Source organism: Coptis chinensis, chromosome 5 (genome assembly GCF_015680905.1).
Source record: "Coptis chinensis isolate HL-2020 chromosome 5, ASM1568090v1, whole genome shotgun sequence".
Taxonomy (NCBI): domain Eukaryota; kingdom Viridiplantae; phylum Streptophyta; class Magnoliopsida; order Ranunculales; family Ranunculaceae; genus Coptis; species Coptis chinensis.
In genome coordinates this window covers 89,575,630-89,602,492 of record NC_141460.1, presented here as the reverse complement: position 1 = coordinate 89,602,492, position 26,863 = coordinate 89,575,630, and the positions used below count along the sequence as shown (strand labels likewise).

Below are 26,863 nucleotides of genomic sequence, written 5' to 3'. Positions count from 1 at the left end.
GAAGTCATCTTCACTACAGGAGAGAAAATCTCATCAAAGTCAATCCCTTTCCTTTGACCAAATCTCTTCACAACAAGGCGAGCTTTGTGCCTTAGGTGTGGATTGTTCTCCTCATGCTTGACCTTGTAGATCCACTTATTCTTGAGAATTTTCCTTCCTTGCTGTTCTCAACTAACTCATAAGTGTGATTCTTATGCAAAGAATCCATCTCGTCATGCATAGCCTTCAACCACTTCTCTTTGTCTGTATCTTCAAGTGTCTCTTAATAGTACATAGGTTCTCCACCATCAAATAGTAAAACATACGTATGTGGTAGATACCTGGTTGAAGCTAGTCTCTCTCTGTCTGACCTCCTTGCCCCATTTGCTGGTGCCTCAGGAGGATGCACTTTTGCTTGCTCTGGTGGTGGTTCATGCACTTCATCTGCATCTTCTATACCAATAGGTTCTATCCCATCATGAGCAATAGGATTCTCATCATGAGCTTCAAACTCATGGTTCTCTGCATTCTCAATGCCTTCTGCACGTTCCCCAGTAGGAACTTCTGGTTCTGAATTAACAAGATCATTAGTGAAAGTCTGTAGCTTCTCACCCTCCTCAAAGTCTGCTATGGTTTGGTCTTCTAAGAATACAACATCTCGACTTTGGATTACCTTCTTGTTAATCGGATCATAGAGTTTGTAACCAAACTTTTCATTTCTATAACCCAGAAAAATGCATTGCTTGGCTTTTGTATGTACCAGTGTACTCATACCCCAACGAATGACCATCATTGGATACTACTATAAGAGCCGCCCACTAATGAGGCGTGCTTGCTTGCCCGCTACTGTGGCATCGCTTGCCTACTAGTGAGGCGGGCTTGCTTGCCCGCTACTGTGGCAATCCCACTTGCCTACTAGTGTGGCATTCGGGCATGCCCCCTATTGGAGCAATGACACTACCCACTAATATGGCACCCAAGTTATATATAGCAGGTCCGGAGATATTTCAAGGGATTTTTTCCATATGAAGCTTTGGGAAAGATTTCATACAAAGAGGAAAATATCTCATCAAATAAGGAAAGGGTATTTTAAGCAATAAGATTCCTATAAATACCCAACAATCATTTCAAACAAAGAACTACGTGCATTTTTTAGACTTGATTCCAGATAACAATTTGGATACATAGGCAACCATTGGTGGTATAGTCTCTTTCACTCTATATCAACCTCTCCAACAAGATCATTGGTATGTTTGTGTGAGTTCTCACCCAAACATAATTGGTGTTGTCTGTGGGGATTACCAACAAACCTTCGTCCACGTTCCTTCTTCCAAGCACCATTAATGGCAAAAACTACAAGGTCTCAGGCGAACAAGAATGCAAGAACACAACAACAACAACAAGACGAAAATCCGGAAGTACTAATCAATCAGGAGGTGATAGATAGAACAACTCCGCCGCAACAGATCTGCAAAGATCAGCCTTTTCAACTCCAAGTGTCATGACAACCCAGATCTAGACGTCTGCCATCTCAGGCTCCAGTAACTCACCTTCAAGATCTAGATGTTACAAATGCAAACGAAGTAGATCCGGAAAATATGAAGATAGGAGATGAAGACATACCGTTAGAAGTACTGCGTCAGAGGTTTAGAAGAGAGAAAGAGCATAGCAACTACTTGCAGAAGCAACTGGACAAAGAGAAACAAGTACAAAGGGATTACGTCGATGCTGCATCTTCCACACCAGCAAGAGCTCCCTAGATCCGGTGAAAACCGGAGTGTATCCAACCGACTACAATTTAATTACGGTACATCCCGTCCATTAGAGCCTGTCCCTGAGCATCATCACTCAAGGTCAAGCAGACATTCATCCCATTCAAGAAGACGATCCAGATCTCGAAATACCAACAACACTAGGCGTAGAAGTGGTCATAACATGACAAGATCATTGAATGTTGATCATAGCACATCAGAAAGGTGGACAACATCCACCATAAGACGCAATGCTAAACGCCAAGATCAGGACCTCAGAGACGAATTGCAACATGACCTTAGACATGGCTTGAATGCAGCAAACCGATATAGACAGGTTAATGACGGTCAGCCCAGAATATGGACACACCAAAGAAATGGCTCCCCAGTTCGACAGCCTAGCCCGTTTTATCGGCATAGGTCTCACAGCCCAAGGAACCAGCCAAATATAGAAGCAAGCAACAACTGGGGGCGACAACACCGTGAGATGCAACGTAGTGAAGTTACTCCTCAAGTCGTAAATCTAGAAGTCATAGGTGCACCATTCATGGAACAACAAATCAAAGACATCATCAAGAAAACAATGACCAATATGGGTGTCACTGAAGCATGATGGAAAGACCTTGTAGTGAATGAAGATGTCGTCCGGAGATTTTCCCTAAAGATACAAAATGCAGAGCATCAGAAAGGATTCAAACAACTAGACCTTCCTACGTTCATCGAAGCAGGAGGAGACCCGAACGATCATGTTATGGAGTTTAAAAGCAGGCTAATTTTATGGTGCAAACTTTTTCCGTCTACGTTAAAAGGAGAAGCTCTACGTTGGCTTTCCAGCTTGCCAGCTCAATCTATCGCGTCATTTCAGGAATTAGCAAACCAGTTCACATATCGGTTTAAGCATAATTGGACACGTCCTAAAGATGTCAACAGCTTGCTTAACACCAAGCAGCAAAATGATGAAGCATTGGCAAAGTTCGTAATTTATTTTTGCCAAGTGCAAATAGAGGTCACCAATGTTCCTGACATAATGATCATTCATGCATTTAAGGAAGGAGTCCATTTCGATAAAAACAGAATTTATAACTCCCTTGTACGGGACCCCCCACAATCAAAATTTGATTTGTTTGCACGAATGCAGCAGTTCATTAACGTGGAGGAAGATGTTAGATCAAAAGCCTCAAGAGACAAAGACTTTCGGAGTAAAGACTCAAATGAAGGTAAAGGCAAACAAAAGCAGAACATATCGGAAGGGCCACAACAAAGTCGAGAACAAACAAGGTTAACACGGCTTTGTTTGGAAATGAAGCTCACTCCATTAAATGCCAAGTACGATGCGATATATGAAAAGATCAAGGGACGCAACTTACTTTTTCCTCCGCTACCCTTGCCTGAAAACACTAAGTCTACATGTGACAAAAATCTTTGGTGTCACTTCCACAATGATTTCGGCCATGAAACAGGAGAGTGCAGATCCCTCAAGGGAAAAATACAGAGGCTAGTTGACAAGGGGCAATTAGACGAGTTTGTGCTTTCAAAAACTGTGAAGCAAAATGTAGCAATGACTAGCTACAATGTCATACTAGTTGGTCATGCCAAAATCAATGATGTTTCACGAACAAGGCAAAAGTGTGAACAACGAGCCAAGTTTGGTTTCTTGCGGGAATTTTATCACGTCAATAACATTGATTTTGTTGAAGGACTTCGTTCAGAAACCACAGATCATGGTCCCCTATGTTTTAGTGATAGAAATCTAATTGGCGTCCATCATCCTTATTATGATGTTGTCGTCATCTCAGCTTTCATTGGATTATGGCGAGTTCAGCGCATTATGATAGATACTGGAAGTTCTATCAGCGTCATTTTTGTAGGTTGCTACAAGAACATGCAACTGTCAAAAAATTAATTATTGTAGAAAATACTCCAATCATTGGGTTTGACGGAACCGCAACAACCCCAGTAGGAAGAGTCTCTCTACCAATCACGCTCATGGACAAGTCCATCGACATTGAATTCCTCCTGATGAATTGCAAGTCCCCTTACAATGCAATCCTAGGAAGAGAGTAGCTCCATAGCATGGGCGTAGTAGTCTCTACTTTTCACCAGGCAGTAAAATTCCCATCTCTTGACAAAATTTGTAAGGTGCGCGGCAACCAGATGGCTCCCACAGCGGTCACGAAAAAGTCTTGGAGGAATATCATCAGTCGGATATGCGGGGAAATATAATTCTCAGTAATTCACAAGCAGTGTCTAAATCAAAATCAGTCACGCACAGTATTTCTACTGCTAGTTCACAAAATAAAGGACCACCGACTATCGACCGCCTCTTAGAAGTTCAAATTGGGAATTTAGGCGGAGAAAAAATTTTGATATCGGCAAAACTGACGGAAAATGAACAAAAAGAAATGGTAGCACTCCTCAGAAAAAACAAAAAGATCTTTGCTTGGTCAGTCGAGTAGATGCCAGGAATCAGCCCAAAAGTTGCATGCCACACATTTGACATGGATCCTACCATCAAGCCAATTCGGCAGAAGCCTAGGCGCATGGCCCGGATAGAAAACTCAAAGTCAGAGAGGAAATTGATCGGTTACTCTCAACTCAGTTCATATGGCCTGTTTCATATCCGCCGTGGTTGTCTAATGTGGTTGCAGTGCCCAAGAAAGATGGTAAAATGAGAGTGTGCATTGATTTCACGAACCTTAACAAAGTTTGCCCGATTCATCCCTACCCTCTTCCACAAATATCGGAATTGGTAGATGCCACGTTTGGCTACCCACGCTTATCATTTATGGATGCATATTCAGGATACCACCAGATCCCGCTAGCTGTTAAAGACCAAGAAGCAACTGAATTCATCATTGACCAAGGGATTTTTTGTTACCAAGTTATGCCTTTCGGTTTAAAAAATGCAGGGGCTACATACCAGAGGATGATCAACACCATATTCGGAGATATGTTGGGCAAGACAATGGAGGCTTACATTGATGACATGGTTGTAAAATCCAAGCACAGTGGGGATCACATCTCTGACTTACAATTAGTTTTTGATAGAATTGACGAATTCAACATGCGGCTAAATCCTTTGAAATGTGCTTTCGGACTGATATCAAGAAAATTTCTAGGGTATTTGATGACTCGTCGAGGCATCGAAGCTAACCCAGAACAAATCCGATCCATTCAAGCCATGCCCTCTCCAAAAACAAAACAGGAGATTCAACAGCTCACAGGGCGCTTAGCAGCACTAAATTGTTTCATCTCTAAATACTCGGACCGGTGTCATCCTTTCTTTCAGACGTTAAAAGACTCAGCAAGGTGGAATGATGATTGTGAAAATACCTTTCAATTAATCAAGAACTACCTGGTCTCGCGACCAATCTTGGTCAGCCCACTTCTGAAGCGACTGTTGGAGCTTACTTGGCGCTACAGATATTGCGATGAATCCGCTGCTAGCATCTGTTCATCGATGGAGAAGACGGTCGTCCGATCTTCTTCATTAGTAAAACACTAGCGGGGGCGAAAGCAAATATTCGAGAATTGAAAAAATTGCTCTAGCGTTGGTTCATGCTGCCAGACGCCTCAAGCCGTATTTCCAAGGAAGACTGATCAAAGTATACACGGAATATCCTCTACGCAAAGTTTTCCGAAGTGCCCAGGAATCAAGTAGACTCGCAGAATGGGACATCTACTTAAGTACTTATAGCATCAATTTTGAACCTCGCGTTTCAGAAAAGGGTCATGCACTTGAATCATTAATGACAAATTTCCCTATCGACAATTTTATCCCTAAAGTCAACCAAGACAACGGTATCTATAGCGAAATGGCTATAGTTGGGGGCGAGGAAGCCCTGCCAAAACATTCTGACCCTTCATCCGATTCATGGATTGTTTACACGGATGGCTCACACAACAAATCCGGCTCTGGATTAGGATGTGTTTTTATCAAGCCAAATAAATCAACCATTAAGCGCTCAGTTCGTTCTGGGTTCAAGGACTATACAAATTCAAAGTCGTGGAGGTTGCGTTTACGACACCTTACTCCACGCATCAGAAAGTCGTGGAGTTTGCGTTGACAAAACCTTACTCCACGCATCAAAAAATCATGGAGTTTGCGTTTGCAAAACCTTACTCCACACATCAAAAAGTCGTGGAGTTTGCGTTTGCAAAACCCTACTCCACGCATCAAAAAGTCGTGGAGTTTACGTTTGCAAAACCCTACTCCACGCATCAAAAAGTCGTGGAGGTTACGTTTGCAAAACCTTACTCCACACACCAAAAAGTCGTGGAGTTTGCGTTTGCAAAACCCTACTCCACGCATCAAAAAGTCGTGGAGGTTGCGTTTGCAAAACCTTACTCCACGCATCAAAAAGTCGTAGAGTTTGCATTTGCAAAACCTTACTCCACGCATCACAACGTTGTGGAGGTTGCGTTTGCAAAACCTTACTCCACGCATCAAAAAGTCGTGGAGTTTTGCGTTTGTAAAACCTTACTCCACGCATCAAGAAGTCGTGGGGTTTACGTATGCAACATCTCTCCCCATGCACCAGAAAGTCATGGAGTTTGCATTTTCAACACCTCTCCACCCACCAAAAAGTCATGGGGTTTGCGTTTTCAACACCTCTCTCCATGCACCAAAAGGTCATGGAGTTTGCGTTTTCAACACCTCTCTCCATACACAAAAAAACTATACCCCTACGAACGATCATCATTGGGTACTACTATAAGAGCCGCCCACTAATGAGGCGTGCTTGCTTGCCCACTCCACAACTTTTTTGGTATCAATACCAACACTAGCATTAACAGATGCCATGTCAAACGGGCAGTTACTACTATTAGCTTTTTCATGCACTGGCACCGTAGATATTTCAATCACACTGTTCCATTCTTTTGCAATAATATTATATTTATTCTTCACCGCAAGGAACGAATTCCATCCGATGAAGAGGGGGCGGTGTATGTACCAGTGTACTCATACCCCTACGAACAACCATCATTGGATACTACTATAAGAGAGCAGCCACTAATGAACGGCGCGCTTTGCTTGCTCGCCATCGTGGCATCGCTTACCTACTAGAGAGGCGGGCTTGCTTGCCCGCCATCGCGGCGATCCACTTTGCCTACTAGTGTGGCATTCGGGCATGCCCCCTATTGGAGCAATGACACTGCCCACTAATATGGCACCCAAGTTATATATAGCAGGTCCGGAGATATGTCAAGGGATTTTTTCCATATGAAGTTTTGGAAAAGATTTCATACAAAGAGGAAAATATCTCATAAAATAAGGAAAAGGTATTTTAAGCAATAAGATTCCTATAAATACCCAACAATCATTTCAAACAAAGAACTACGTGCATTTTTTAGACTTGATTCCAAAGAACAATTTGGATACGTAGGCAACCATTGGTGGTACAGTCTCTTTCACTCTATATCAACCTCTCCAACAAGATCATTGGTGTGTTTGTGTGAGTTTTCACCCAAACAGCTTTGTCACCAAGCTTGGATCTCTCATCCTTCGAAATATGCACAAATGCCCTGCACCCAAATACCCTCAAGTATTCATAATCAACATCTCTACCTGACCATACTTTCTCTGGATAGTCACTATTCAGAGACTTTGACAGCGATAGGTTAATCACATGCACGGCTGTACGTATTGCTTCTACCCAGTAGGTTCTAGGTAGCTTAGAGTGAGATAGCATGCATCTCATCCTCTCTACAATGGTACGGTTTATTCTCTCAGCTATTCCATTCTGTTGTGGTGTCTTGGGAATGGTCTGCTCATGACGAATCTCATGACTCTGGCAATACTCTTCAAACGGCCCTATATACTCACCCCCATTATCTGAGCGAATACACTTTAAAAGTTTCCCTGTCTCTTTTTCTACCATACTATGAAATTTCTCAAACACGCCAAGTACTTCATCCTTAGTCTTCAGACTATATGCCCATACCTTTCTTGACGCATCATCAATGAAGGTCACGAAGTATAAAACTCTCCGGTGGGACTTCACTTTTATAGGACCACATAAGTCTGTGTGCACTAGTTCAAGGACATTGTCCTTTTTGTGAGACGGGAATCTTTGGAAAGACACCATGTGTTGCTTTCCTACCAAACAGTGAGTACATGTATTTAAATGTGTACCTTTAATGTCTGGCAAGACCTTTTGCTTAGCAAGAACTTTCATCCTTTTTATGCCCATATGACACAATCTCTTGTGCCACAATTCGGAGGAAGCTTCTTCTTCTGCCGCATTCACTTCTGCTTTACGCAAACTGGCTTGTGTTTTGTAAAGAGAGCAAGTTTTCTTTCCTCTTGCTGCTACAATGAAACCTCTGCTCAGTTTCCATACCCCGTTACCAAACGAGTTTACAAAGTTATCGCCATCTAACTTCCCAGCCGAAATTAGGCTTAGCCGAATGTCAAGGACATGTCTTACATCCTTGAGTGTCAAGGTGTAGCCAACATTGGTTTCTACATGAACATCTCCAATGCCTATAATTTTTGAGACACCATTGTTACCCATCTTCACTTCACCATATTTACCACAGCTGTAGGTAGTGAAGAATTTCCTGTGCGGTGTGACATGATAGGATGCTCCTGTATCTATAACCCACTCTGTATCTTGGCATGAGGTACTAAGACAGCACACACCACAATCTGACATAATTCCCACTAGGTCGTCGACTAGTGTGGTAGTATCTCTGCCTGTGTTTCTGTTCCTCTACACCATGTCTTCATGTACACAGTTATTCTTCTCATCCCTCTTCGTTGTTCTCGCGACTCATATCCGGTGACCCTTTGGTGGCACAATAGTAACATTGCCTCTCTGCCTTAGGAGTTCTAGCTTCACCCCTAGATTTCCTTCTGTCATCACCTTTAGAACGAGATGGTTTTCTTTTCTACCTCTCCCCCATTTCTCTGTGACAAGGATCTCTGAGTGAGAGGAGCTGCCTTTTGAACTCCTTCTAGTCTCCTCATTCAACAAAGACGCGGTAGCCATCTCCATGGTAACGATTCCATCCTTGGCTGCTCCGTATAGAGAGACTGCTAACGTCTCCCAACTTTCGGGTAGAGAGCCTAATAGAAACAAAGCCTCAACTTTGTCTCCCAAATTAATCTTCATCAAATATATCTGATTGATGGTATTCTTTACTTCGTTAAGATGCTCAGACATTGAAGAACCTTCTTAGTACTTCGTGTTGGCAAACTTCTTAACGACCAGCACTTTGTTTCCACCCGATTTCCTCTCATAGAGGTCTTCGAGTTTCTTCCACAAGCCAAAAGTTGCAGTCTCTTGAGATACATGGTGAAAGACACTGTCGTCAATCCACTGTCGAATGTACCCAATTGCTTTTCGTCCAAGCTTGCTCCACTTTCCGCAAAGAATCGCTTTTCTTTTGGTCTTTCTCCTCCATTCTCAATGGGTTGTGCCAAGTCCTTGTAATAAAGCAAGTCTTCCATCTTGGCTTTCCAAATGGTGTAGTTCTTCCTATTCAGACTCGTCATGTGAGTGTTAACAGAATTGTCCATCTCTACAAGTTATTTAAATTCAAATTTTCTCTCAGGAGTTTTGTCAAACACCTTCCGACCAAAATTTGGATAACACCCTAGGCTAATTTAACCAAGTCTCTAAGACCACTTGTTGGGGTTAAACACCGATATCAATCAATTCCTCATTACACAGATAACTTGTATTTGAACAATAACCACTCCAATCAACAATCTAAATATTCCCTACAACCAAACTAACATGCCAAACTCGCTAAACAACTATTAACAACATATAATAATATAAAGCAGTAAAAGCAAATCACAATACAAAGATATACCGTGGTTCGGCTAATGGTGCATATTTCCACAAGAGCTAATCATTTTATAAAGTGGGAAGGAAGATTACAATCACTCTTTGCAGTCTCTCACCTTACTAGATCACTCCTCTCTCTTTACAGGGTTGTATCTCTGTAAATGTTATCTCTCAATCTTGATAGCTTTCAAAATTGGGTTTTCTCTTGTGTGCTGTGTATTTTCTTGTCTTCCGGCTTAGTTAGGTTTTACAAAAAATCTCAACTTGTATTGCAAACTCATGGTTCACAAAAAATAGAATGCTGCCAAAAATAGGAATGGGCGCGGGGCACGCCTTGGGCAAGGCCAAGTCGAGCGTGGGGAGCACTCCATCGCCTGGAGGTTCGTCAAGGCAAGAGCGCGGGTCGCGCTTCGAGCAAGAACAAACTGAGCATGCACGCTCAGCCTTCTTCACGCAGACTGAACTTCAGTTTCTCCTCATGTGAGCGATAATTCCAACAGATTTTGGGATTTCCTTGGAATGGGTCGAAGAGTTTAAATGAGAGATTATATTTCCAGCGTTTCACATTTTGTGTACTAATTGTGTACTAACTTTTCTAAGTAGTACGAAAATAATCAGTAGAAATCAATTGTATAGTACTTCTTTGTATCTTTGTGTATTCTACTGATAGTTTTTGGTTAATCCTAAAACTCAGTCGTTTCTCAATGATTAGAAATTCCCTAGTCAAGTTGTGTTCTGGCTGGAGTCTGCTAAGATAGCAATGAACGACGAACAGGAGTACAACAACAATTATTGGACAAGATTAATGGGCCCTGAAGGTGAGTCTCACAAATTCTATCATAAACCAAACAACTCTCCTAGAATGAAAAAACTGGTAGGGGGAGTAGTAGTTCAAACTTACAAAAAAAAACATTTGGGGCGGTAGACCCTTATATAGATTCAAAAATTTCTTACATTTCTTACAACATTTTAACTAATTCTAATATATATAATAATTGTTTTTCCAAAATTTTGGGTGCTGCCATCTATACCATTGGCATGTGGAGGTGGCAGGACACACAAACAGATACGATCGCAACTTTGATAATTAGATAAGTGTATGTCCCCTTAGGTTGGAGTGGTATGGCCCATGTATGCAGTTTCGAATAAGTTGTGGTGCAAGTTCTTGGATGTTATCTACTTGGAAGGAAGCAAGAACTTGATGAAAACAGGAGGAGGGAAACAAGAAAAACTGGGTTTGGAGTTAGGTACAGATCAAATATTATAAATAAATTTGGAAACATGGCAATGTGGGCTAGAGGGGCCAGTGTTCCAAATATTATAATGTAGAAGAGGGAAAAGGCTTGGTGTTAAGAGAGAGAGCTGAGAGTCTGAGACCCATTTCAAAAAGGGAAGTTTGATAGGCTGTTCATCTCTTCTAAACTCACTAGGTTCCAATTTCCAACTCATTTTGTGTCTTCTACTCTTTTTCCATGTTAACCACGTTCATTACTTAAGATCACAAATGTTAGGGTTCCACCAATTTGCATAATAGAAGTGATAGGGTGATAGAGAGTAGGCCACGTCAAGTTTTGCAAGCAAAAAAGCAACAAGCATCTTGTTATATGTGAAATTGATATTAGGATTTTGTTTTGTTTTGCTTTTTTTTTTTTGGTCTAAACTATAAAAATACTAACAAATTGATTAAAGGAGAGGAGGCGACAATACCAACAAAATTGATTTATTATCAACTTGACGTTAATATCAAAACAAAATTGATTTATTTGCTTTCGATCTACTGCATGCTGTCGTGGCCTCATGGGAGAAGCGATACAAATAGATTATAGGCGATTAGATGGTAAGGTTGGAAAACTAGTAAGGGGACACAACCCAAGCAAAGGGACACTACAAGGTGCAGGTCAGTAGGCGGAGCGTTAAGCTCGCCTGAGTAGTGCTTTTTTTAACCATACATAGGTTTTCTAATAGGCTAATAGCTATTCAAGTGGCAGTCTCAAGTCTCAGGCTCTCAGCTATCAACTATTTTTATAGGTTTTTTCCTTTTTTTCCTTTATGCATTTTCTGAATGTTTATGATCGCAGATCATAGCAAGGACTAAAATCACTAGGTTCCCTGTAATGTATGCTTTCTTTGTTTCTCTTTTAATACAAAACTTTACACAGAATAAAGAATAAACGCAATGGACAAAAAGTGGTATTAGTGATCATGATCATGTGTATTGCTCTGACTAAAAACCCAAAAAGCACTGTCTTCATTCCTCTTCACTCTTCTTTTAATCCTTTTATTCATGGTTTGGCACATGATTGGGTCCACTGACCTTCCAACTTCCACATGCTTGCTTGTTTAGTTAGATACTTAGATGTTCTCAATTGACAGCCAATCATATCACATACTTTTCCAAGTTTTAATATAATCTATGAATAATTTTTTTTTGCCCAGTGCGAAAGGCTGCACCACGTGATCTATAGGTGAATCTAACTATCTAAGTAGTGCAATGTGTTAATATTATTGTAGTTGAGCATATCATGAAAGAGTATTTAGGGACAAAAACAGAAATCAGCATGAATTGGGAATTTGGCATCATCTGGTTGTTGGCAAACTGGCAAAGTGACTTGAATTTTGGCTCCAACAAGGTTATTGGTACCTTATGCCAGTTTGAATAGGATCTATTGAAGTGATTTGGGTCCATGAGCGGTTTCCAAATGAAAATTTTGTTGCATATTATCATTTTCTCTCGAACAATGAAATCAGTTGAATCTTGTTAGGGGTTTTAAGCCACAAAAAGCTGATTCAACACTATCAAAATAAATCTACCGTAACAAAAATTGAAGGAGAAAGGATATGTAGAGTTCACTGTGTTGGTACTTGGTACATCGTTCATTCTTCAATTTTTTCTATTGCAGGGTGTGGAGATTGGATTTGTTGGTTGAAGAGTACACGAAAGTTTTATGGACCACAGCAGTGGATGCAGAAAATGCCCAGTGAGTGGTATTTTGTTCATTTGCAATTGTCGGCGTCCAATACTTACGAGTTTGTCTTTTGCCATTGAATTAACCATCGAGTTTCTTGTTTTTGCTAACCGGTGTCTGGGCCAGCTTATGCGCCGACGCACTGGCCTGAGGGGAATCAAACTGGTGACCATTGGAGAGCAAACCCAAAGCCGGGCCAGCTGATCTCATTCATCTAAATCAGAACAAAATATACCATCAAATTTCTCTGAACCAGCTGATCTCATCTAGCCATTTAGTCAAACTCAAGTACTTGACCATTGCTTTCAGGTCTGTTCATTGTGCATTATGGTCACGGCCTCAAGGGAGCTTGGGGACCTCTAAACATAGCAGTAGATCGATATCATTCATTCGTTCATCCATCAGAGTTAACTGAGGTACAATCATACAAGTGATATTATCAACTAAAAGGTTAGATACAGTCATACAGTACACTTTTAGTGGGGGGACTGGGGACAAACTCTGTACTGAAGGCCCCAACTATGCAAAGAAAGCGCGGGAAATAATGATATACTAGTGCCTACTTAGATTTTTAGTATTCATTCAAAATAACAACTTCTTAGGTTCAAAGCCTCTACTTTTTCCAGCATATGAAGCGAGATCTCGGATTGTATCACTAATCAAATCCTTGAATATCGAGCGTTCAATGTCTAATACCACCTCCGATGTCTCTATTGCACAATCTTCCCATCCATTGATGGTTTCATCGGCCAAATCCTTTTTAAGCACACCACAGATGACTTCAGACAAGTCTTCTGCCAAAGATGGCTCTCGTATTCTTGAGAACTCTGACCATATTTGCCGAAACGAAAGCTTTCCTGTTGTTGTGGGATTTATGCAAGAAACTGCCTTCCAAGGTGGTAATTGCTTCTTTCTGTCTAGAATTTCTGTAATTGTATCAAAGATTAGCTTCCTATGCACTTTGGATAAATAAGAGGAATTAGTCTTGTAGCATTGTCTTTCAAGCAAGGAATACAAATCAGAATCATAGATCAAATCAGAAGCTTTGAGTATTTCCGAAACATAGACCAAATCAGAATCATCGGATTTTAATCGAACTGGTGATATCACTGGACTCCAATTATCTTCTTCTAGCTCTACTGATTGATCTGATAAAAATCAAGAACGTATACATCAATATAAGAAAACAAAAACACTCTTAAATTGCTGAAATGACAAACCCAAAATAAGCTAATAAATTGACTAGTAAGATGCCATTTAGTCATTTTCCTATTCAATTTCGTTATGTCAACTTCAATTAGACATTTAGACCACAAGATTTCAATCAGTGCCATCGACTAAAATACAAACAGACAAATTTTCAAGTACAACAAGGACACTCTATTTTAACGGGCTTTGATCAACTGCCTTCGATATTTAGATGTGACGTATAACACCAGCACACATGTAGGTTGAAGCTTTCATGAATCTAATACTTTGAAGCGCATCCACCACGTCATGTTGCGCAGGCCACTTTGTTTGACATATGTCAGTTATGGAAGTGGCATGAACGTATGAATGTGGCCTAGCCGCTTCAAAGTAGTACTACTCCATAACACATGAAAAAGAAAAGTTGTGTCGAAAATTTACCATTGAAATTATTGCAACGTTTAATAGGAGAAAATTCGTCTCTGTAGAAGGATGAGTCGAGAACAGAAACTGGACTTGGCTGTGACTCAGTAGTAGTTGTGATCTCTGCAATGCTATTAAGTAACTTGTCACATCTTGTCAAAAGATTCTTCCCTTCCGATCTTTGTGACTGCATTAATTTGGAAAAACATTAATAAAACAGAAAAAACAAAATGTAAACCAAAATACATAAATTTCCGAGTTATACCTTGGTACTAAAACTGCAGTCTGAAATTGAAGATGATTCGTCCTCAGTATAACAAGAAAACTTGTCTTTAGAAGAAATCTCAACCACTGATCTTCTATTATTTCTCGGTGATTTACTCATTTGATCCGACTCATTTTTTCTAGAACTAATTCTTGCTGAGCTCCTTCTCTGCTCCACACTTATTACTACTGCTTTCCTCCTTGCTGGCGAACACGGACTTTTCGCCGCATTACTCTCATTACTACGATCAGGCGACACTGGATTCGAGTACAATCTTGGACTCACCGCCCCTCCGTCTTGCCTTCGTCTTACCGGGGGCAATGTATCACCATTTCGACGCATACTTACCTTGGAAGGCGGAGACTGGTTTCCGATTCTTCCTGGGGATTTAGATGATGACTTCATGACCACAATTGGAGATTCTTTAATGAAATTACGGTTACTGATTTGTTGAGTTTTTCTTCTAGAGTGAAGTAGTCCTTTGAGTTGTAAAGCTTCAAGAATATGCTTTAATGTTTCTAAATCTTCAGCTGGTTCACTAATTCCTCTCATCTTCAATCTCTTTTCTAGCTCACCGTACAATGAACTTGTATGCTTTGGTTCAGGAAAGAAATCTTCTGAATCGAAGAAGTTCTTTCGCGACTTCCATTGCGAAATAGGCACAATTTTCACTTGATCAGGTTTCAAGTTTCTCTTGACACCACCACCTTCTGATCTGTAACTTTCCGCAATAACTCCAGCATTGGTTTGCTTCTGATGTAGACTGTTATTTCCTTCAGTGAATCTACATTGGAGCAAATCTTTGGACCGAGATTCCGAAGCAGACCTTCTTAGTTCTGGTTTCTTTAACGGCTCGCGAATAGATTCAGGTAAAGCGTCTAACCCCATTAGCCTCGCAACCACACTAGGCGAACGCCTCTGCCTATCGTCTTCAGAATCACTTTCGCATCGAGTTGCTGATAAAATAGCTGCATTTGTTCTGATCTCTCTTGGATGTAGACTTCCTTTTGCGTCGACAATTGCTCTGCTGTCTAAAGATAGCCTCGGTGTTTCTCTGAACTTCCACGTCGATTTCAAGCCTTCTTTGAATTCATAATTACTAACAGAAAGTGAAACTTTAGCTGGTACATCAGTAGGAGCTAGAGTTTCAGATTTTACGCATTCCGGTGAACTCTGCAGCTGGACTTTAGACGAAGCCGGTGCTTCTTCGGATTTCTCCGATTGTGATGTTGAGTCAGTAACCTGTATTATGTCAATGAACTTAAATCAACAAAAATCATAACGGTATGCAATGCATATGAAAAATGCGCAAAAAAATGAGTCTAACCGGGGAAGTGGTGATGCGTTTGGTGGAATAAATGTGTTTTCCAGGGTGGCGATCAAAGATCTGAAAAAACCCAGCCATACAACCCATTTGCTTCTCTATATGCTTCTCCATTTTCTTATGATCTTGAAGTACACCTGCCGTCATGTTTACAAACTTTTTTTTTGCTTCCTAGTTTGTGTCTATGGCTAGTTGTAGTGTGTCAACTCAAAACTCCATGGAAGAAAAAAAAAAAAAGAGTTTCGTCTCTATCACTTCTTACTTGCCTTTTGCTTTCTCTACATCCGTGTGTGAGGAGGCTCTCTTTAGCTTTTCCTTTTTGCACTCCCGCTTTTGGGCTTTTTAAAGTGAGAGGGGGTGAATGAGAGGTAGCGCGAGAAATGGTGTACACTAGTACTGTGGTTTATTGCACTATACCCTTGGAGTTATCCTTCTCTATAGTGGCCAATGTGTCCTAAAAAATTGGTGATGTGATTATCAGACTAGAATCTTGGCTCAGAAAGCTAGACTTGCAATGATATCATCAGACATCTTGTGAACTTCTATGGTAGATAGATCCTCGAGATAAGTGTATAAAATGCAGAAGTACTAATTCATCCAAGGAGGAAAGAGAGTGGTCACGTGTATTGGTGTTGTTGACTCGAGCCAAATCGCCAATCTACGCAGTCAGTGAGGCTAGGGTTGTTCATTAGAGTTTAAGTTTTATTTAGAAGTTTTTTCCAAATCGAGTTGAGTACGTAGCTCGAATAAGTTTACCCCTTGGGGATGGGGATGGTATTATGGCCGAGCACTTCAAGCTTTTTCTACAATCAGGCATGACTCATTTTTCAAAAAAGTTCTAAGTTCTAAAATATGTTCAGTCCCAAATTCCTAATTCATATAGTTGCACGGACGAGCTTGAATGGGTGAGAACGAGACATGCCTGCTGAGAATCTCGAAGCATTTTCCATCTAGATGTATACCCTTGTCATGAATGAGTGAATGGTATATTCATAATTTCGAAGATTATACACAGTATGTCATTGTGTTAACGCCCTTTTGAGGCACGAAGATTAATGATATTACATTTACATACAGACATACAGTACAAATAACAAATGTGCAACAATTTCAACATTGACAAAATTTCAAAAAAATTAAACTCTAAAATTACCAATGAAATATAACAAAAACCAACGTACTGTCAAAATTTCATGAAGTTCCCAAGCATTACTCGGTTTAGAGGCAACCTCACAACCTTATGACAAGAGACTGAAGAAAGTCCTTGTTGGATTGTTGTACAATGATAGATTTTTCAAAATCTAGAAGTTTCACAAAAATAGCAAATGAAAATTCAGCCATAGATGGTTCAATTTTTCTTAAATTGTGTCAGACCACCATTTGTGTTTTTAAATATGAGTTTGACTGAAATCATCAAATTTTACCAAACAATCCATTTCTTCCATACCATGTTGCACGTAACAGTGTAAAATACTAAATGCGGTATTCCGAAGAAGAATCCTGGTGCAGGTTTCCATTTACAGGTTACATGACGCAAACATTTGCTCTGTAAGTCCATACTGAAACATGAATCATGATCTTTGACCCAAATTTGATCTGTAAAATCAATAGTCAGTCTGATAATTTGATTTCTAGTAATGGGTCTGAGTTTCTGACCTCTTTTTCAATCACAGCAGCAAAGGTGCCGGAAGAGGGGTTCTGTCATATATATTTTTTTTAATTATGAGTAACCTCCAGTTCTCCACCAAGCAAAAATCAGTAAAACCATTTAAGAGAAAATCCCATAACCTGACCCGTGTTTGGTCCATCATCTATGCCTCTATGGTGTAGCCCAAATCGTAGTGGTTGGACCATCATATACGGGGAAAAACCTGCCCTAGTGTTTGGCTTTTTTTGGTTGAAAACATCAGGGATTACAGTCAGATTTTTAATAAAGAAAACCAATATTACTCAACCATTGTGGAAAATAGACTCATTTATTTTGTTTTTCCTCGGCAATGCAATTTTTAACTCGCCAAAGTTAAGTGGAAACATTAACCGGAATGTTGGAACAGTCTTATAGTCTGGATGCTAGGCAAGCACGTCATTATTCTCGCTGAGCGACTATCTTGCGATAACCTAAGACACCCAAAGAGACTGAGACCCGAGACCTCCTTGAAAGCATTTTGCAAGTTGCGCAACTCCGGTAGGAGCGATTGTGAGAAAAATAGTGATTACTTTCAAGTTTCAATAATGGAAGCTGAATTCTGCACCAACATAAACGTACTTCCGCACTAACATACAAACTAACCTCTTGGCATTGTGTATTGCGGACTAGGTGTCATCTTTCTCTATGGAAACATATACGGATTTAGCATGAGGGTTGTTACAAACTTACAACCTACGATGATTGATGAGACAACTCTTACCTTCTTGTGAAAACAGTATTCAACGAAGTAATAACAACACCATCAACAAGTTAAGGCCCACTGTACCATGGCTGCGTGCCTGTGTGATCCCATGAATGATTCCATTTGGATTTTTGATTCGATCATTTACGTTAAAAACCTAAAACCAGGTCTGCCACCATGTGTCCAAGGACAGTAGATGATAGAGGCCACTTGATAAGATATATTTGGTACACATTGACTGGTTTTTTGTGTCTACTTTTCTGCCGTGGAAGTTATCAACGTGAGTTTGTGACATGTTATGTTTGTTATAAAACAATAACCGGACTAGAACCATAACAAACTAAAATGGTTTGGAATGGAAAACAACTTGTACAATGTACTTATTTACTAGGCTAGTATCTGAACTTAGGCTATTACGTACATTGTAAACCAATTTGCATATAATAGGGCAAAACAACTTGCAAACAAAGCACAATCTAATATTCAAAATGTGCAAGTGGTAACTCGTTTTGGCGAATAAAGACCATGAATTTCAAGTTCATTTAGGAAAAAAAGAATATATAGGGATTATGGAACCATCTTGATGAAACTGAAGTTATGGTCTTCGCTAAAAAATAGTGCCACTATCGAACTTACCCATGTATGTGTTGGGATGGTATCTGGTTACCGATAAAGTGAGTTGGAGATAGAGAAATTGGAGGAAGGTATGGGTGGAGTCAGACTCGACATCTGCGGTTAATGCTTTTGGAACTTCAAGTGTACCTTGGTGTATGAAGCAGAGATGGCAGAGATGCATAAATCTTTTAGATTACTGCAAATTGACTCCAGTTTGGAGAGAAGCCAATTTCACAGCAGATCAATTGGCAAAGTACTCGGTTAGTTTGCAAGACAATGATCAAGTTGATTTTATTGTAAAACCCCCATGGATAACCAAATGGGAGGTTCTAGAACATGTTTATTATAGGTTTTGTTAAGTTCTTATAGTGCTACTGTGTGAGTAGACTGTAAGTAACTCCTCATGTAAGTAAACCACCTTTATCAATACAAATTTTTGCTTACTGAGAAAAAAAAAAGGTTGGAGATAGTAACTTGTTACCAAGCAAGTGAAGCGGATTCAGTATTTTGTTGCTGAATTTATTACTGAATCTGACGAATGGTTTTATTTTGGTATCCTAGTGCTGAAAGAAGTAGGACATCTCGGTATCCCAGTACCGAATGTAGTATGATATTTTGGTATCCATTTGTCGAAATGGATCGATATTTCGTATCTCAATGAAATTTCAGATACACTATATATAAATAAAGTTAAGATTTAGAAATGAGTGAGAGACAAAAATTGGTTGCTAGTTGATAAGAGATTTGTGAGGCCATAAGAAAGGGGAATTTAGAGGTTCTATTGAACCAAGGTGAGTCTGTAACACTATTTGATTATCTTTCAATTGGAGCTTCTCTTTGGTTGTGGATTACGCGCAAGCCAAATCACGTAAATTTTTGTCTCTCTTATTTGGTTGATTGGTTTGCTAATTTGGTGAGTAGTTTACATTGTTTACTACTTATTTAAGAGTTATTTAGTTGATTTCATATATTGTAGTTGTGGGTGGTTGCTTCTACCACGTTTGATATTGGTTGTTCGCTTCCGTTGCATAGAATTGGTGTGCTCCATAATTTTTGGGGCACAACAAATTGGTGTCAGAGCTAAAGGTTCTGCCTTGGCTTAGTTGGTGGTTGATTGTGGTAGAAGTTTGTTTGAAATTATATTTTTGATTTCATTGGTTGTTTCTGCGTTGGTAGTGTTTGAAGAAATTTCGAAGAAGGTGTTTCTTTTGTTATTGGTATTTGTGGTGTATGAAAATTGTGAGGATGACAAATCCTAGTGATGATGTGACTCCTAAGGACGTTGGAACTTCTTCAAATTTGAAAATGAAGACGGTTAGTGTGGGAAGATTCAATGTCGAAAAGTTCAATGGCAAGAACAATTTCAGCATGTGGCAGTATGAGGTTCTAGATGTTCTGGCAAAATAAAATTTGGATGAAGCCTTGGAAGAAAAACCAGAGGCAATGTCAGAAGCAGAGTGAAAAAGGTTGAATAAACAAGCTTGTGGACTTTGTTTGGCAAATGAGCAAAAATACTTTGTCATGAAGGAAATCTCCACTAAGGAACTTTGGAAGAAGCTTGAAGACAAGTATATGGCGAAGAACATTCATAATAAAGTGTTCTTGACGAGAAAGCTTTTCCAGATGAATATGAGGCTAGGTGTTACCTTGTCTGAGCACTTTGATGAATTCAATAAGTTTGTTGCTGACTTATTGAATTTGGATGAAAAAGTGCATGAGCACTACAAGGCGGTATGCCTTTTGAATTCCCTTCTAGATGATCTCGAGTATCTCACATCTAATTTGATGGCGGGAAAGGAAAACTTGGATTATGAAGTGGTGGCTACAACATTGGTGAATCATGAGTATAGGAAGAAGGACTTCGTAGTCCATAAGGAGTCATCTATGCCTAAAGCTTTGGTTGTGAGGGGAAGAAACTATGAAAGGAATAATGGTAGAGGTGGTGGATCTCGCTCTAAATCAAGAGTGAGACGCGATCGATTAGATGAAAACCAGTGTGCTTTTTGCCACAAGAAAGGACATTGGAAGTCTGAATGTCCCAAGTTGAAATTGAAAGACCAAAATACTTCGAATACTGAAAGTGTGAATGTTGCACAAGATGGAGGTAGTGATGACGGTTCAGATTTTTCTTTTACTGCTTCGATGGTTGGTTACTCTACGAGTGAGTGGATTCTTGATTCTAGATGTTCTCAGCATATGTGTCCCAATAGGGATTTGTTTACTAGCTTTAAGGAGCTAGATGGTGGAGATGTTCTGTTAGGTAATGGTCATATCTGCAGAATATGTAGAAAGGGAACTATCCGGTTGAAGATGTTTAATAGAGCAGTTAGAAAATTGGTCGGAGTGCTTTATGTAATGGATTTGCAATCTAACCTCATCTCTTTGGGTTATTTAGAGTCGGATGGCATGGAAGTTGTGTTTGAAAATGGGGCTCTAAAGGTTGTTGTAGGTGCACGTGTAGTGATGAAAAGGACAAGATGAAAAAATTTGTACTTTCTTAATGGAAGTTTGGTTGGTGCAGGTGGAGATCATTCTACTTGTATGGTTGTCGAAAACTCTACCATGAAGGAAGAACGTGATTTTAGGTAGAAACAAAAATTTGTTTCTTTTGGGCATTTTGATTTGAATGTATGTTTGGATGTTGGAGAGATATTTCAAAAGGTGGAGATTGATGCCGCTCCTTGTGATGTAGATGGGTACACAACTAATGATGGAAATGAAGCCACAGTTAGAGTTGTAGATGCTCTAGCCCATGAGCATAGTGAAGTTGTGAAGCCATTTGTTGTTGGAAGCCATATGAGATTTCGAGGTGTTGAAACATCTCCTACTCTAGGAGATGGTATTGGAACATCTTCAGTATACTCAGTGGAGATGATATTTGATATTTTTGACCTTTTTGTGTTGAAGTTTGTTGGTGATCTCTTGAAGGACTCACGCCTTTCTGGGCATTGATATGGGCATGGTTGTTGATTGTTTTGGGAGTATGGAAGAACTACGAAGGTTTGATCCCTTGATTGGGTACGTAGGCAACCACTTTGTGGTGCAGTCATTGTTGGGTCCTTAGAGACATTGATGGTTGGATTGGTTAGTTGGGTGTAGCATTTTGGTTGATTGGTTAGGTGTAGCGTATTGGTCGGCTTGAATTTGAGAAATTCTCGCCGAGGTGGAGAATTGTTGGGATGGTATCTTGTTACCGATAAAGGGAGTTGGAGATGGTAACTTGTTATCGAGCAAGTGAAGTGGATTCGGTATCTTGTTACCGAATTTATTACCAAACCTGACGAATGGTTTTATTTCGATATCCCAGTACCGAATGTAGTATGATATTTTGGTATCCATTTGTCGACATGGATTGAAATTTCGTATCTCACCAAAATTTCAGCTACACTATATATAAACAAAGTTAGGGTTTAGAAATGAGTAAGAGAGACAAAAATTGGTTGATAGTTGATGAGAGATTTGTGAGACCATAAGAAAGGGAAATTTGGAGGTTCTATTGAACCAAGGTGAGTATGTAACACCATTTGATTCTCTTTCAATTGAGCTTCTCTTTGGTTGTAGATTAGGCGCAAGCCAAACTACGTAAATCTTTGTCTCTCTTATTTGGTTGATTGGTTTGCTAATTTGGTGAGTAGTTTACATTGTTTACTACTTATTTAGAAGTTATTTAGTTGATTTCATATATTGTAGTTGTGGGTTATTGCTTCTACCACGTTTGATATTGGTTGTTCGTTTTCGTTGCATAGAATTGGTGTGCTTCATAGTTTTTGGGGCACAACAATATGAACTATGAACATAGTCGATGGTTGTTTATATAACTGAATTTGGTCATACAACAAACTTGAACAAACAAAAGATCAGTTCTAATCTGACTGGATCGAACTATATCTATAGAGAGAGGTTCTAGGAACATATATTATAAAAACACGTAAACAAACTCAAAATCGTTAGGGCATTTATAAGTTTTAGATTATTAAGTTTTTTTTTTTTTTTTTTTTTTTTTTTTTTTTTTTTCTAACTATTTTAAACATTGTCACAAATAATCAAAAAAATTTAAACTTGCCAAATATAGTCAACAAATTACAAAATTTGGATAATTGTGGATTGTTGATTTTTACCATTTTTTATACTATATCTAGCAAGTTTAGAAATTTTTAATTTTTTTGATTATTTGTAATAATGTTTAATTAAAATAGTTAGGAGATCATATTTACAAAAAATTAGTCTAATCTGAAACTTATAAATGTCCTGCCAATTCTGAATTTGTTTACGTATTTTTATAAAATATGTCTTTAGAACCCCTCCCATGTATATGTCTATATGTGTGGGCTCACCTTCTCAAATTCACCTGCCCTCCTACCTGGGGCGCCTGGCCATGTTTCCTGCGTTATTAGGCGCCATGAAGCAATCAAACTACTTTCTTTTTTTCGATAAACTCAGCAACCAAACTACTGCATTTGCATTTTACGGATAAATCATGAAGTTTGTGGACCCTTGCTATGAAGATTCATGGTCTTCAAATTCATTCATTTGTGGGGCACATCTTATTTGGAGTACACAAGAAAATTAAGTTTCATAGCACGCGTGTCGCAAGTATTTTTTATTAAAACGTAAAAGACAACGTTGCAAATATTAGAAGACTAAATCACATGAGAGATGAGGAAATTATATAGATAGTATACTGTCACTGTGTACATGAATTGATTTATCAGAGCTTCTACTAGTCACTTCAAGCGGAGTACTGCTTTAAAAAGTTGCACTGACGCTGATTGCTAAATTTTATGCTGGTATGCAAGCAGTTACGCTGTGTTTTAATTCAGCATTTTAAGCACGTGGAGGCAAGGAACAAAAAATCGCCTATATATCCGATATATTATTGATATATATCGTTTTTTGGTACACCAATATTGATATATCCGATATATATCTACCAAATATTGAATTTTTTTTCTGATATATATTGAAATTTCCGATATAACGATATATATCGACTGATATATCCGATATGTCCAATATAAATTATTGACTTTGACTGATATTGTTGACTTTGACCGATATATTATCGATATTTCCGATATAATAGATGATATTTTTGATATATCGGCATACAAAACAAAATTTTGACTGGTCACAAAAACTGGATATATCCGATATATCTAATATATATCGATTTTTTGATACACTGATATATTCTCCGAATTCGATATTTTGATCCTTGCGTGGAGGAATATGGTGAGAAATGAGCTTCATCATATGATTCATATCCCCCTCTTTCCTCCCTCAAAATTTTCCTTCCCAAATTTCTATGAATCAAAGAAGGATATATAAGCATTACCCAATTCTACATAAATTGGTATGGCAAAATTCTATGAAGATTACAGACAACAACCGGGTAAAATTGAAATCACTAAACAAGTCACATACTAATTAAGTTGGTGTTTGCGCATTTGGGTTGGGTTGGTCTCTACATCTTATCCAAAACATATTGATGATCATGACATAAGAACATGGCAACATGCTTCGATGTTTTTCGTTAATAAGCCTATTACTGGACTTGATTGTTGAACTACATGTGCCAGTGAACACTTTAATTTATATATAAATATTATATTTACAATATAGTTTTGATCCTCACATCAATGTCCTCAACGTGCCTCTTGTGTTTAAACGCAAAACTAACATTGGACTTTTTGGATTACAAATACAATACAATGATAAATTTACATACATCAATGTTCGCAACTGGTGTTTCTTGCTCTAATAGTCTAATCTAGAGTATAAAATATCCCCATATATCGCGATATTTGAGAATATCTATCTAGATTTTAGAGAAAGATATATAAATATCATGATATGTTCAGAGATATATAAGATTGCAAATATCGGTAGTATTTCGACAATATTTACGATTTTTGTGATATTTGGGGATATTTTGCGATATTTGAATATATTTGGTAATATTTTGTGTATATAACAATTTTATTTAATATTTATCATTATATTTCAAATAAATATAAATAATATATCATGATATGTCAAGAAATATCCACAATATCTATGATATTTATCGATATTTTAGATATATCCATGATATTTGTATGTGAAACAATGTCAAATATCCCCAAAAAGAAATATATACCCACGATACATATCCATAAATTGAATTTCGATAAATACTCATATCCTGATATTTTGTACTATGGTCTAATCACCTCTTTAATTACGTTTACTCCTGTTACGGTGAGGTCACACTATTCAAAGTGGCAATTGTGTTTAAATTTTATGTCTTTTTGCTTGTGTTTTTTAAGTATAATCAAGTGTATCTTGGTCTTCACAAGCTATGTGCATTCCAAGTATTAGTATAGATCACATAAACCGTCTATGGTAGGAAAGAAACGTGCTAATAAAGCTTTATTTGGTAGTTATTCCGTGATGGTTCAGTTCAAAAATCTTAGGGAATGAGAAACTAAAATCTATCAAAATTATTGTAAAATTAAAAATAATTTAAGTGTGTTACGTAGTGTTAATGAAGCCATGTGTAAGAATTCATCAAAATTTGGTTTTAGTTTTATTTCTTATGTTGTGTGCTTGTTTGCATGTAATTTTTTTTATGAAAATTGAGCTAGAATAGACCATTCTAACTCAAATTTAGCTCTTTAGGGCATCTCCAATGGAGAGTGTATATAGACACCTCCACATAAGTGCCACATAGGTGACATTAGGATTTTATGACTCCTCTTACACACTAATAGTTTCCACACCCAAATTGGTATCCAATGCAACAAAGTTTAAGAGTTTGTAAAATTAAAAAATTGAGAAAAAACAACTGTCAAAGTCCGTCGCAAGTGGTTTAACTAAAAAAGAAATAAAACGCATGTTACTTTGAGTAACGTCTGTAGTTTACTTAAAACTGGCCCAACTAATAAATGACGGTCTTTGCCCGTCGTAAACATTACAATTCTCGAAAAATAAAATAAAACAGACGTGAGTTTAAGTAACATCCGAATTTCTTTTTAGTTGGGATGTTACTTCAAGTGACGTCCGAGATGCTTATTAACTAATAGCCAGATGAGGAATTCCCCACCGCCTCTATTAACTATTAGCTTATCACCTGGGATTTACACCCCCCATTGGAAACATATTTTTGACATTTAGAGTGTAAATTTTATACTTTAAACAATTTACACCCCTCATTGGAGATGCCCTTAGCATTTCTTTTTTATTTATGTACAATAGCTCACTGTTTTCAATTCCCTCCCATGTCTTGATGTCTTGGATAACTGAAAATAGAGATAGTGTTAAGTATGGAGCCTAATTACCACGTGGTTAGTTTCCAAATTGGAATTAGAAACATGGACCCGCCAGCACTACTTCTCCTAAACGGTGATGAACAAGTAAATTGGTTTTGGAAACCAATTACTACTTTGGTTCCTCATGTTCTCTATAAATACCCACGGTATTTAAGAATTATGATCACACATTAGAGAGAAACTTGAGAGCATAGATTACAAATTAGGTGAGCTATTTTGTGAGTGTTTTATGTGAGATTGATTGAGAGAGAAATATTAGTGTTTGTAACTACTTCTTGATAATAGTGAATTATGGTGTGCTTGTGGATTAAGGCAATTGCCTAACCACGTATATTTGTGTGTTCCTCTTCTTTGTTTCTTTCTTCTGAGTTTTCTAGATTCTAAATTCATCGTGTTGGTTGGGGTAGATCCCTAACAACTTGTATCAGAGTGTAAGGTTTTACTATGGATCTTGGGTATTGATTGTTCCTGTGTGAGCAATGGCGAATGACAAAGGAAAGCTAAAGATCGAAAAGTTTGACAGAACAAATTTTAGATTTTGGAAGATGCAAATTGAAAATCATCTATATCAGAAAGATCTATATCTTCCATTAATGGGATCCAAACCTGAAACAATGGCTATGGATGCTTGGAACCTGCTTGACAGAGAGGCACTTGGTACAATCCGGTTATCTCTGGGGAAGTTAGTAGCATTCAATATCAAGACTGAGAAGACCACTATGGATCTCATGAATGCTCTCTTTGCTATGTATGAACAACCTTCTGCTGCTAAAAAGGTACATTTTATTATAAAGCTCTTTACTTTAAGGATGTCTGAAGGTGATTCATTCAAGGAACATCTCAATAAGTTCAA

The 26,863-nt window shown here is 38.6% G+C and overlaps 2 protein-coding genes and 1 long non-coding RNA gene across 4 annotated transcripts; 2 read left to right on the top strand and 1 right to left on the bottom strand.

Moving 5' to 3' along the window:
• The first annotated feature begins 1,914 nt into the window (after positions 1–1,914).
• LOC147499888 (uncharacterized) lies at positions 1,915–4,712 on the top strand. Its single transcript, XM_086563558.1, has 3 exons — positions 1,915–2,266; positions 2,360–3,542; positions 4,640–4,712. The coding sequence occupies exons 1-3, from the start codon at positions 1,915–1,917 to the stop codon at positions 4,710–4,712; spliced, it is 1,608 nt and encodes a 535-aa protein (XP_086419684.1).
• Positions 4,713–11,235: 6,523 nt separating this feature from the next.
• On the top strand, positions 11,236–13,603 carry LOC147499887 (uncharacterized). Of its 2 annotated transcripts, none has more exons than XR_015196113.1 (3): positions 11,236–11,426; positions 12,430–12,507; positions 12,622–13,603. It is a non-coding gene; the product is annotated as an uncharacterized LOC147499887 (long non-coding RNA). The 2 variants fall into 2 exon arrangements; XR_015196112.1 differs by having other exon boundaries at positions 11,236–11,557.
• Positions 12,908–16,068, bottom strand: LOC147499886 (protein LONGIFOLIA 1-like). Its single transcript, XM_086561638.1, has 4 exons — positions 15,699–16,068; positions 14,372–15,613; positions 14,125–14,293; positions 12,908–13,643 (listed from the first exon to the last, which is right to left on the bottom strand). The coding sequence occupies exons 1-4, from the start codon at positions 15,840–15,842 to the stop codon at positions 13,078–13,080; spliced, it is 2,121 nt and encodes a 706-aa protein (XP_086417764.1). The 5' UTR covers positions 15,843–16,068; the 3' UTR covers positions 12,908–13,077.
• Positions 16,069–26,863: the final 10,795 nt, after the last annotated feature.